We start from the raw sequence: 14,111 nt of genomic DNA, 5'->3' as shown, positions 1-14,111 counted from the left end.
TGTTTGCGATTGTCTGTGAAAATACTAGTGGTGGTGGGCAGTAGATGGCATTAGTGTAGATCAGTGGTGGCGAACCTTTTTATGTGTGCATGCCAAAAGTTTACAAATCGAGTTGCTGATGTGCCAGCGCGTGCTAAAAATTTACAAATCAAGTTGCTGACGTGCCGGGCAGTTTTAAATAGGGGAAAAATTAATACAAAATTAATTGCAGAATTTTATTGAGACAAGTTTAAAAATTACCCATAGAATTTCATAAAAATGAACTCATAATTTGACATACACATTGTCATATACAAATCAATATCAACCTATTATCAATTTATTAATTTTTCAATGAGATTTTTGCTATTGTACATTAGATGCCAAATGCTTTATATCAGGTTCATATTTTGTCACTTTTAGTAATACACAAGCGGAACTAGATTCATCACTCATTCTATTTCTTAAACTGTCTTTTATAAAATTCATTTCGAAAAATAACTCACAAGCATATGTAGAGGAGAAAATTGATAATATAGCCGTCGCTAGTTTTTTTAAACAACTAAAGGTTTCAGAAATGGCATACAAGTTCTCATTATTTCCTCTTCTGCATTCTTTTTAATTGTGATCAATAATCAATCATTTCCCATTATTTCCAAATCATTTCACAAATCGATAGACTTTTATTTCCACATAGAACTGGAATGAAAATAGATTAATTGTGCATTTATATATCTTTCATTTGAATCACTCGAAAATCTCAAAATTGAATTTATCTGCTGATGTTGTGTCTGGATGCAAAAATAAATTTTGATGTCTCTGCAAATAGCCTGAACTGCGTAAATCTTGAAGAAAATTCGTTGATTATCGACTGAATAACTGCAGAAAACTATTTTGTCGATTTAACTTGATCTGTTTTATCATGGGATTCTAGATCTGCAAAGTTTTTTTTTTGTATTTGGAAAATATTGGAAGGTATTGGAAATAACGTCACGATTAAAAATTGGTAATTCAGCTTCGAATGCTTTGATTAAATCAAATATGACAATAATTGTCTTGTTATTAATATTTAATTCATTTAAATGTAAACACAAATCAGTAAAAAAACATTAATTTCGAAAGCCATTCGACGTTCATCAATTGATTGTATTTTTCAATGATTTTCTCATTATGTAAAAAAAGTCTGACTTCATCTTTGCCTTCGCGTATAGCTCGCACCCCTGATTTCACTTTACGAAAAAAGACAGTAAAACATTTTGCATATATACCTCTCACACAAAAAATGTTTAAACGTGTTCATGTCTAGATGAGAGTAACTCGCTTCCCGTGGTTAACAACACGCTCTCCCCAACAGCCATTATATACTGTAGATGCAAGAAAAAAAAATAGTTTTATTGTATCCCCCAAATAAGGTACAGAGTCTTTTGCAGTCTGTGCAATATATTTCTCAACAAACAGTGCAATTAGAGGAAGCTGGAATAAAAACGGTGCTAACTAATGATTTGATTGCATTTGAAATGTCATTATAACAGATCACAAAGGCTAACTTCAAATAAAATTCTACCACGAATCAAAACGTCATATAATGCTTGTGTGAGTTCCCCTTTCAGCTCAAATGCAAACAAGCAGCAATAAAAATCAACCAAGGGTTGAAACTTTGTGCGAGTTGAGCCCGCCGGTAATGAGAAGTTCTGTTGGAACGATAAACGACCCCAGTCATGAATGTAAAAATAATCAAAATTAAAATTCTGAATATTTTTACGAATTGTTTATGTTAAAATGTTTATTAGTTCTGTTTTCATAACACGCATTGTCGGCACTTGCGATGTGCCCGTTATTGAAATTGTGTCAAAAGTGATATGTAAAGCAGTTAAAAAATTGATGTACTTACCAGATTTGATATTTGTATTACTTACAAGAATTTTATTGTAATTTAAAATTATCAAAAGTTGTGTTTTATGAAGACATTCTCTTGTCACTAACTGAGACAACGTGCCAGCCATTATTCCTAGTTTCTCGCTTGCCACTTTCATGGAGTGCGCATGCTCGCCAAGAAGTTTGATGTGTGATTGACTGCTGACACGTTCGGTATCTGAGTAATGGCAGTAAACAAGATAGCGTTTGGAAGGAATTAAGAACACAGGCCGGCAGATATTTAGGTTCGGAGGAACTTAAGTTTGTATGTGACAGTCGGAGGAAAATTAATAGTATATTCCGAAAAAGGAATCGTGGAACTATGAAGTTTTAATGTGGAATAAGTATATGGATAAATAAAAGAAAATATTGCTATATGCGTTTTAAATGGAATATTGGAGGAAACACTAATTGAAAGATTTATAGTAGATTCCGAAAAGGGAATCGTAGAACTAAGTTTTTTTTTTTAATTTAGAAAAGTTAAGACTTTTCTAAAGTCTTAACTTTTGACTGTCTTAACTCGTCTAACAAAGTTAAGACGAGTTAAGACTGTCAATAAGCATTCAGTGAATAAAAGAAGAATTTGCTATTTACATTCTAAAGGAATGTTCGAGAAAACTCTGATTAGGAAGTTTCATCTGTATTGAGGACGCCGGATCAGACTATTATTTCTACTGAAGAAAAGAGACAGAATTAAGTTAGGAAGAATTAATGTGCACTACATGAGTGATGAGAAAGGATCCTGTGAAAATGAAGAATAGTCATATATCTTCGGAAAAGGGCCTTGACAGAGAAAGAAACTGGCTATGAACATTTTTTGTGATTATGCAAACAAAGTGTTTAGTCTAGTCTTAAGTGTAAGTTAATTTTAAAAAGGCCTTGGATCCAATTAAATTTGTAGTTAGTTATGAAAAGTTGTTTGAAGTGTATATATATTGTTTTTGTTTTATTAAATGTGTTTATTTTGTATTTTGGTCTTGAGTCAGTGATTATTTGGATTCTGAAAGAAAGAGTTAAGATCACTGCACCAATTGGAGTGAACCCTTGTGCATATAATAACATATAGGTACACTCGGAAATAAAAAAAAATAATTGTTAGAAACAGAGATCATCTCTATGGTATGATTAAATATTAAGGTATAATATCTATGAATATCTCTATATATATAAAAATCCACCAATTATTAACAAGTTCCCCTTCTAGCTCAAATGCAAACAAGCAGCAATAAAAATCAACCAAGGGTTGAAACTTTGTGTGAGTTGAGCCTGCCAGTAATGAGAAGTTCTGTCGGAATGATAAACGACACACAGTCATGAATGTGTTAAAACTAAGAAATATGTAGGGAATGTTGTTATGATGGTTGCAGATGTTATGGAATTTGGTTGAAGAGAATTGGCATTTCAACTTAAAAAGTCTTTGGGTCACGTGATCTTTTGTTAATACTGCACCAATCATATTCATGTCTTCATAGCTGCTCTCTCGTGTAAAACAAAATTTAACTTGTATGTATTGTAACAATTAAAAAAAAAAGGTTGAATAATTTATAAGCGTATAAAAGGATATCACATGTAAATTGTTGACGTGCCAGCAAAATTCTCGGGTGTGCCACCTCTGGCACGTGCGCCATAGGTTCGCTATCTATGGTGTAGATCATAGATGGCGAACCTACGATCTACACCTATGATCTACACAATTTTTGGCACGCGCACGTAAAAAGGTTCACCACCACTGGTGTAGATGATGATGGTAGTTGCGGTTTATTGTAGTTGGCAGACTGATTGGTAGAGACAGAGGTTGGTTGTAGAGTAGGTGCCCTCCCTCGAGTCTTTGAACTCTCTGGAGGTGTCGTGTATTAAAAATAATAATAATTAATAATAATATCATGTAAAGAAACATTTCCTTCATGAACATGTAAAGAAAGTTTGATGTAAAATCAATTGCAAGACAAAGGTATACATTATATCCACTGCTATAGACAATGATAGCAGTGGATATATTATATCCACTGCTATCATTATCTATAATGTTTCCCATTAGACCTCTAATTAAATGCATTCACTGTCTCTGCACTTACTACAATTTCAAGCAAGCAATCCCACCCATCACTCTAAAAGGAAAAAAAAATCTACTCCTTGATCCCTTGTTCACACCCTTCTTATAGAGGTTCCAGGGATGGCTCCCTGTTCTTTATCTCCAGCAATTCTATAAAATATCTCATCCACATTAATCAGGTGATTATCCCTTACATCATGTCCCCCTTCCTCCACTTCATATACACTAGGCTCTGCAATTTTCATTTTCTTAATCTGTCCTCATACTTCACATTCCAGAGACCAGAAACCAGTCAATCGTCTCTAAACCTCAACAACTCATCATCGTTTTGAAAAGCAGGTGACCAAATCTCTGTCTGCACAGTAATTCATATGCAGCGTAATAAAAGCCTTGTACAATGAAATCATAACATCCATACTTCTACATTCAGTCTTCTCCACATCATTACCATAATCTGCAGTAATGTACACAAAATTTTAGCAAATCACCGAATTTTCAGGTCCTTCCCTATCCACTGTCACTCCCACATCTTTCAATGCCTCCATCCCCTCTAACATATCATTACCAATCTTATACCCTGAATCCCATTTTTGCTTCTCAAATTTTAAAAGATTACACTTTGCTACATTGAACTGACATCCACACACACTCACCCAGTCTATTCAAGGCATCTGCTGTACTGCTGTATATTACCATTCAAGCCACTTTATTACATTCACAAGAATGGAATACTTTAATGAATTGCTCATTTAACACTGCTACTGTATCCTCCTTCATGGTTATCATTCTAACATTATCAGTGACCAACATCATCCTCCCATAATCATTCTTCCTTCTACTTGCCACATAGAAAAAACTACCTAGGATTTCTTTTAGCCTCATTTGTTAATTGCTGTTCATACCAAACCTTTGCTACCCTTACCAAGTGAGTCACCTTCGTTGCTTGCTCTTTGTACTCATGTTACTAATGATTGCCACTCAGCATGTGCTGCCTTCACAATGCCTTTTTCTTCCATATTGCATGTGTCACCTATATGGTCACTGATTTTAGACCTACCTTATTTAATCTCCTGATTTGGAATACATTCAATCATTGCTTCTGTCAGATAGTTCCTGAGTAGAAACTATCTGACAGAACAGTACTGATTTACTTCGCATCAGATTCTTCATTCCATGATATAGCTACGAGCAACCTCCTAAGTTTGTCATAATCATCTGCCTTATAGTTCCACACATAACCTATCTCAGAAAAGTCCTGATGTCACCTCATGGTCACTTTCACTAACTAGAGAATGATCTGACACTCACAATATCTTCTGATGAGATAACCAAATCCAAGACTCTCACACCCATTACATACTGCCTAAGATAGTTGTCCCTCAAAATCTGAAATTCATTCTCTTTGGTTCAAGATGCTGTCTCTTCATTCCAAACCATCCTTTTCTTATTAGTCAGATTAATTTGCCTATATATTTCTTTCTCAATGCCATCCACATTAGCAGGTCTACAGTAACACCCTACTAAACATTTCATCTTATCCACTACACACCATACTGCTTCAAAGCCACTTAACTATTTGCTCATTGCATCTCCATCCTAGATGGAGATGCAATGAGCAAATAGTGAAGGGCACAACTCATCTACCATCATTATCAACAGCACTTCTCCTTCCTTTCTGCCTTGTCTGTATTCATAAAAGATTAAATATCCCTCCATCTCAATTCCTGTCAGAATGTCATCATCCTCATTCAACTGAGTCCCATTTATTCCAATAATTTTTGAGCAACTAAATTATCAATGCTACCATTTCATTTTCTTTATTTCGAATACCTCTAAAATTCATAAACATATACACTAGCACATTTCTGTTTCTATAACAAGTTCCACTGATCCTACTTGTTGGATATGACTCCTCCATACTCCCACCCAGGCCATTCCTTTCTATCACTGATATCACACCTCCTCCCCCCCCACCAGACCAAAACATTACCCCCTAAATCCTTGGCTATCAACCCTTTCTTGCACATTCACACATCCACTTCTGGAACCATCATCTACACTTAGCACACTGTCTCCCCCTGTCCACCCTAACCCCCCCCCTGCCACTTTCACCCTCCATTTCCCTATTCATCATGTAACTTCTCTCTCATTCTCTTCACTCAATACCACTCCCCTGTCCATTCACAAAATCCTGCTCTTCCACCACCTCTTGCTTTCAAAGGTATTCCAAACACTTCAGTCATTACTTTCTCTTGCAGCAAGTTTCTCCAGCTGAATCATGAAAAATCAATTTAAATGCCCAGCTCTTTTATATAGTTCTATCCTTTCCTCAAATCCATCCAACAAGTTCACAAAATAAACTCCTTTCTCCTCACACAACTCTACTAGCATATCATTCATAATCTTTGCTTGCCTTTTCATCTCATCATTATCACAGTTGGGAAACATGCTGCTAGCTACCTTAATTCTGATTACTTTTTTTTTACATGTTTGTCATCGTGATGGATGTACAGGTTGTATGCATGGAGATAATACTTTTATTATCTCCACATTTATTTATCATTTATTTATTTATTATTAACAAATATTGAAGTGGAGTCTGATAATTAATATTAAAATATTTAATTAAAATTAATACCTCTCACTTTTGTAATTCTTAAACTCTCTATAATAAAGATCATTAAAAACCAGATGTTTGAAATTTTATGATGGGTACTCTGGTACTAAAACTTTGGTAAGCACTGATCTATATAGTCATGTTATGAAGTAAAGTGGTATTAGATCCAATATCAAAACTGCATATAATTAACTCAGATCTAAACACTCCGGATTATAGATTAGTTGGAAAAACTTCCAACAACTATCTCTAATCCAGAATATTTTAATAAGGTGTGACACCTTTCGGCTACTCGTATATGAAAATATTATTATTATTACAGGCAACTCCAAGGAGTCCATAGACTCATCGAGGGAGGCCCTAACATCATGTCAAAAACAACTATTCGACATTCACACAGTATCTATCGTACCTTGCCTTGAACTCATTCACAGTCATGGCACCCACAACAGACTCTGGCAGCATATTCCATTCATTCATCACTCTCCAAGTAAAAAACCTAGTTCTCCTATTCTCAAAAATATCTTCTGAAATATAGTACAAAAAGAAACACGCTTGAAAATATACAATACTTTAGCAGTGCCTACATTATTATATGGCAGTGAAATTTTGGCAATAAACAAACAAGATAAACAAAGAATAAAAACAAGTGAAATGAGATTTATAAGAAGAACTGCAAAATACACATTATTAGATCAAAAAAGGAACGAAGACATTTTAAAAGAACTGAAAACAAAATCAATAGAAGAAAAACTAAACAATTATAAACAAAAATGGATTGAACATGTAAACCGAATGGAAACACCCAACATCCTAAACAAATACTAAAATATAAGCCAACTGGAAAGAGAAGACAGGGTAGACCTCAAAAAAGGTTATTGGATGGATAATGAGACTGGAAGAGACCAATATGGTCTATACCCGTAATTAGTGTTATGATGATGGTATATGAAAATATGACTTCTACATTCCTTCAACCTTAGTATCAACTCTGGGTCAGGCTCCCACTGATGAGACCTCAATAAAGGTCGAAACCAGTCTGTGTAGTGACCCTTCCCATAATGCATAGCATTATACATGTCCATAAGGATACGTGTTTTGCATTATGGGATATTAAGGCAAGTGATGTGAAGTCATCAGCTTCTATATACGAGTTGCCCCAGTCCTGATTATATTTTAGGCGCAAACTTTGTTTACTTACACTTGGATAAAGGATTAAACCAAGTATATAATTTCTTGGTATCTTTAATTTATAGTATAACCAAGTGGAAAAACTTCCAACAACAGAAGAGAGTGATTTGCCTCCAGTCACCTCCCATAGGCAACCTGTTTCTGCACTTTTCTATAGATCAGGGGTGGCCAACCTCACGTACAAGTTCAGATGCATCATACAACTCTTATACCCTTAAAAATTCCCAGCAAAATTATGTTAATATAGATATATTTAATATAAACATGATATATTTACTAGAATCTACTTGTAGATTTTCTAGGCATGATTTTACTTTCTCAAATATGTCTGATCCTCTTGTTTTTTCATGAAGCGATTCAAGACAGATAAGTTCTTCAAAAATGTTAAAATTATCATTAATTTCTCTTATAAAAATGCTTACCTTGGCTACATCACATGTTAGTAGATTCATTCAAAGCTAAAGAAAAGAAAGTACAAGCACAGACAAGGTCTTTCAGTTGCTCAAGTCATGTCTTTTATTATGTAAGAAAGTGTTTTCACAGAGAATGGACAATGGTTTCCCTGACAGATTCGCTATAAACAAGAACTCATTTTCCCACTGTTCATTGAATTCATGCTTACTATCACTTTCTGTTTTTCTTTAGCAATTTGATGAGTAACAGTGTAAAAACAAGACTTAATTATCGAAAAAGTACAAAACTGCAAATGTTCACAAAGGACGAACAAAGCACAACTCCGTGGCGCATGAGTATCAATTGTAAACTGACAAAAACCTGCGACACACCACTGCTAATGCTTGGTGCCTGAGGATCAAACAAGTGAAAGTGCAAAAGATGTACACGAAAAAATAAAATCGCTAAATCGTAACCCATCACATTACCGTTGGCCTGGTTGGCCAAGTGGTTAGCGTATCTGCTCTCCAGCCAAAAGGCTGTGGGTTCGAATCCTGCCGTGGGCATGGATGTTTGTGATTGTCTGTGAAAATAATAGTGGTGATGGCATGGGTGTAGATGAAGTGGTTTGTGGATGAGGTTGAGTGGTGGAGATGGAGAGTTGTAGAGTAGGTGCCCTCCCTTGATGAGTCTTAGGACTGCCTGGAGGTGTCAAATAATAATAATTATCAGTTTTAGCTTCTTTTTTTAAAATAAAAATCAGTTTTTGGTTAATGTTTTTTGCACAAATAGGCTTACTTTTTTATTATTATCATTGAGATCCAATGTGCCACTTCCAATCATCCAAATGGTGCATGCACCATAGGTTGGCCATCCCTGCTATAGATACTTTCATGGGCACTGCTCCACTGAATTGACCACTGCCATTCCTCAACTCATGTAAGAACTAGAGCAGCCACTGGTCAACTCCAAATATATCCAAGAAGCTTCTCTTCATCTTCCTTCATTCCGTTTGCCTCTATTCTTTGAAATAATCTCCCCGATACTGTTTTTCCAACTAAGTACAACACTCAAAGATTACTTCTCTATATATAAACACTTACCCACATAGCACTGTTGTATTATAGGTCCCATGACCTTTCATGTGTGGGGTCATCATACTCTTTTTTTTTTTTAATTATTATTAATATTATTATTATCCCATGGTATTATTACACCAAATCATAGAGTTTAAATTCATGTATTTTATATGGCACCTTTTCTGGTGGACAAAGTCTGACTTTAACCTCCTCGTGGTGCCCTCTGGATAATCTAACAACAGCAGCATTTCTTTTTTTCCCCATCATGGAGACAAATTTCAGTGATAAAAAAAAATACTTAGGTAAACTGATACTGTAAGAAGTGCCTTAGAAGACTGAAATACAAGATCTGATAATGATGGATTCCTCAGACATGAAACCGGTTCGGAGGAAGCTATCAACTGGAAGTTGGCAATAACATGAACTTTTCATATAATATCTCATTTAATACTATAATATATATAATATCTATTATAATATTATAATATAATTGATGTTAATATAAAATATTCTTACCAAAATCTGAAGAACTGGTTTTTCAACTGTTGCATCTTCCAGAAGTCGCTGGTAATAGCAAAATGACAACAGAATTAAACATACAAAAGTTGTATATCCATATATATATATATATATATATGTAATAAATTTTTTAACTTTGGGATATTGTATATTAGGATAACCAAGTAATTTTATAAACTTGGTTATTTTAACTCCTAATCCCAAGTATGCAAACAATTAAGTTTGCGCCTGAAACAAAGTTCAAGTCGATAGATGGTACAACACCAGGGCAACTCATTGTAAAGGTGGGTAAAGCTCTGATCACTATTCTTAGTATTTTCCCATAATGTAAAGCACATCTCACTAGAAGATGTATACTGCAATGCATTATGGGTGGGATCACTACCCATAGTGACCCCACCCATAATGTAAAGCATTATGGGTGGGGTCACTAATGGGAAAATACTAAGAATAGTGGAAAAAGACCCAGAGGAAGACCAAGATATAGGTGGATTGATACAGTAAATAGTGCCTTAGAAGGTAGAAATATAAGATCTGATAATGTTGAAGTCTTGACAGGTAACAGATTGACTTGGAGGAAAATTGTAGATAGGAAGTTGGTGATTATGGAAGTTTTTCATGTAGTACTATCATATTCTGTACACCCCTTGAGGGTATATATCAGGAATTTGATAATGATAATGACAAAATTAAATGATGCTCAAATTTAATATTTCCAATTACAAGTTATCTACTGAGAAAATACAGTATTATCACTTCCTTCAGTTTTGGTCGATATCCAGTGAACAAAGTTTCAATATGACTTCTCCCACAAACTGATAAAATAAATTTACCATTATCATAGTAACAAATTATAACAGAAAGCAAATATTATTCTTGTTTTAATCTAATACCCAAGAATAAGCAAACAAATCCTTTTCTTCATAGCTACATGGCGATCAGCATTCATTATTAAAAAATTTAAAAAAATGGAAATAACTGCCATGTTATGGCATGATAGCTGTTTCAATTTTTTTAATAATGTAAGCAAACAAAATTTGTGTGAAGACTAAGCTCCATGAACATAGATGCTGTTGACTTCACATCAGTTGCTTTAATATCTCATAATGCAAAACACGCTTCCTTTCAGATGTGTATATTTTATACATTATGGGAAGGGTCACTATCCAACCTCTACACTGGGAGCTAGCTACACCCAGAAAGTTACTGAGGTAAGAGCATCAAAAGTGAAGTATGAGAAGCAGTTAAAAAAAAAAAAAAAAAAAAAAAAAATTATGGAAGGAGAAAATGGTATAAGCACAACTGCTGCAGAGGATATCCTCCACATCAGTTGAGATACTTAATGAGTAGTTCATAAACATCTTTCATTCTTGAATGTGACATCATGGAGTGTTTGAGAGCAGTTGATGATGAGAAGGAGAGACTGACTGTAAGTGAGCACAAGAGGTATATGGAGAATTGAGCAAACTTGATGTTAATAAGGCTGTGGGACATGATAATATATCACCACGTATTTTGAAGGAATGTGCCAGGGAGTTGACATCTGCCCTGACACATTTGTTTAATATGAGTTTTGCACTGGGTCAAGTTCCAAAGGAGTGGAAGGAGGGCAAGATTGTGCAGCTTCATAAGCGAGGTGATAGAAACAAGCATCAAATTATAGGCCTATCTGTGTGTCAGATGATGTGGTTAAAGTGTTGGAGAGGTTGGTGAGAACCAGGATCCAGAATTGGATTGAAAACAATGCTATTAACTTTGATGGACAGCATGGATTTGCTAAAGGGAGATCATGCTTTAGTAATCTACTTACTTATTACAGTAAGGTGACAGCAGCATTGAACATGGGAGCTGGATACACAGTAGTATATACTTAGACTTAGCAAAGATTTTGATAGATTACCACATGATAAATTGACAGTGTAACTAAAGTGGATGGGGTTGGATATTAGACTAATGAAGCATTGCATTGGAGATTGACTATCTGATAGGTATCAGCAAGGTGTATAGGGGAGCTATATGCTGGAAGAAGAATGTCACCAGTGGTGTGCTTGAGGGATCTGTTTTTGGGCCATTGCTGTTTAACTTGTTTGTTAATGATTAGGGAAGATTTAGATGGGAAGATTTAGTTGTTTTCAGATGATTCAAAGTTGGGATGAACTATGAGTAGTAGAGCAGATGTTCAGGCCTTACAAGAAGACTTGAATAGATTGAGTGATTGAGTTCAATGTTGCAAAATGTAAGGTTTTAAAATTTGTGAAACAAAGATGGGATGTAGAATTTATGCTTGTTGGGACTGTTTCCTAGGAAGGACCTCCTGCGAGGAGTCTTTTGACTCCTTGGAGGCCTAAATAATAATAATAATATTATTGGAGGTGGAGGAAATAAGAGATCCTGGGGTGATGATAGATAAGGATCTAAAATTTAGAGGACATATTGCCAAAATTGTGAGGACAAAACAATGATTTCTGGGAATGATGCAGAGTACACCGACTTGAAGTAAGGAGATTCTTGTTACATTGTATAAGGCCCTGATTAGGCCACACATGGACCTACTACGTATAGATTTGGTCACCTGGTTTTCAAAACAATGAAGAGATGTTGGAAAGGGTACTGACTAAGGCAGTTTCTGATCTCTGGAACATTGAATATGAGGAAAGGTTGAGAAGATGCAATCTACAGAGTTTAGTGGATAGGAGGAAGAATGGCGATATGATAGAGACCTACAAGTTAGTAAGGGGTTGCTACAGGATCAATGTTGAAGAGGTTTTACAGAAAATGGTGAGAGATTAGGGAGAACAAGAGGTCATCCCTGGAAGCTGTATAAGAAGGATATGAACAAGGGAGTAATAAGCAGATTTTTTGCATGCAGAGTTGTGAATGATTGCAATGCTTGCCTGAGAGAATGGCATCTGCAGAGAATTTGAATGTGTTTTTACGGCACGATGTGATGAGCTGTGTATATGAAAAAAGACCTCCTAGATGAGTCTCTGACTCCATGTGTGTGTGTGGAGGGGGGGGGGAGTCTTAGGTCTTAGGTAATAATAACAACAATAAATGAATGCAAACATCATATTTCCCATACATAAGTAACAAAATGGTGTAGCACATATTTTTAAAAGTCTGGATCAGAGATACATATCTACGAATTTAGGGACACAAAATACACATGTCAAAATTATTATTTTACTTATTATTAATAAAATAACAATTGATGTTTCAACCCCTGTATTGAGGTCATCAGAAAAATACACGTGTCTATGAAAACAAGCTACATGCTCTTGCACTCTACAAAGGTAAACTGAATCTACACTGTTAATTGATCTTTTACTTAACCTGACCTCTAGTGGTAAAAAAAATAAAAATACAATAAACCCTGCTAAAGTCCTCCCATACAAAGCTTTTCTTCAGGACTTGTACAGTTCAGGTTGCTATTAAATGTTTAAAAAAAAAAAAAAAAAAAAAAAAAAAAAAAAAAACTTCACCAAGTCTTCTTGTATTGAGATTTTTCTTTGGCTTGTTCTGGTTGCTATAATGGTTGCAAATGGGTCCTCCACATTCTTGGAATGGTTAGACCATCATTTTTGTTCTGGTTAAGATTGTGTTTGAGCATTTCCCATGCTTCTTTAAATTTTCTCTCAAACCAGGTTTTGGTACAGTGTAGGAACTTGATACCTTTCCAATCTACATCCCAAATTTGTGAAACAAAGATGGGATGTAGAATTTATGCTTGTTGGGACTGTTTCCTAGGAAGGACCTCCTGCGAGGAGTCTTTTGACTCCTTGGAGGCCTAAATAATAATAATAATATTATTATTGGAGGTGGAGGAAATAAGAGATCCTGGGGTGATGATAGATAAGGATCTAAAATTTAGAGGACATATTGCCAAAACTGTGAGGACAAAACAATGATTTCTGGGAATGATGCGGAGTACACCGACTTGTACAAGTAAGGAGATTCTTGTTACGTTGTATAACAAGCTGTGGTATGTCTGGAGTGCGTGGTCTGAAAGGCTGGTTTTTCCAATATGGAGGTATTTAATGTGTCATTTGTGTTTGTCCTTCCTAATTAGGGTGGTTTGCCCTGTTTCCCCTATGTATGGTAAGTTACATGTGCATTGTATTTTGTAAACCCCTGGGTGGGCTAGGTGTGGAAGAGGATCTTTGGAAGAACTGAGTAGGTGTCTTAATTTTGTCAGGGGTTTAAAGGTGATTTGATGTATTTATGTAGTGTTCTGTCTAATTTTTTCCAAAATGCATCTAACATAAGGAATGGCAATGGCATTCTTGAAATCTTTTTTGTTTTTAGTGTTGTCTCTATGGAGGATCTTGTGAATAGGTTTTTTACTGTATCCATTTTTTATAAATGT

The 14,111-nt window shown here is 35.2% G+C and overlaps 1 protein-coding gene across 1 annotated transcript in view; it reads right to left on the bottom strand.

The window, feature by feature from the left end:
* RPA1 (replication protein A 70) overlaps positions 1 to 14,111 on the bottom strand; it is a 283,379-nt gene that overhangs the window by 257,015 nt on the left and 12,253 nt on the right. The window contains exon 2 of the mRNA XM_090391585.1: positions 9,743 to 9,790. Coding sequence (XP_090247711.1) covers positions 9,743 to 9,790 — 48 coding nt within the window. The remainder of the gene's footprint in view (positions 1 to 9,742; positions 9,791 to 14,111) is intronic.

The sequence above is a fragment of the Typopeltis vanoorti genome, chromosome 4 (genome assembly GCF_054136105.1).
Source record: "Typopeltis vanoorti isolate ZY-2024b chromosome 4, IOZ_Tvanoo_1.0, whole genome shotgun sequence".
Lineage (NCBI taxonomy): Eukaryota > Metazoa > Arthropoda > Arachnida > Uropygi > Thelyphonidae > Typopeltis > Typopeltis vanoorti.
This window is presented reverse-complemented; position numbering and strand designations above follow the sequence as displayed.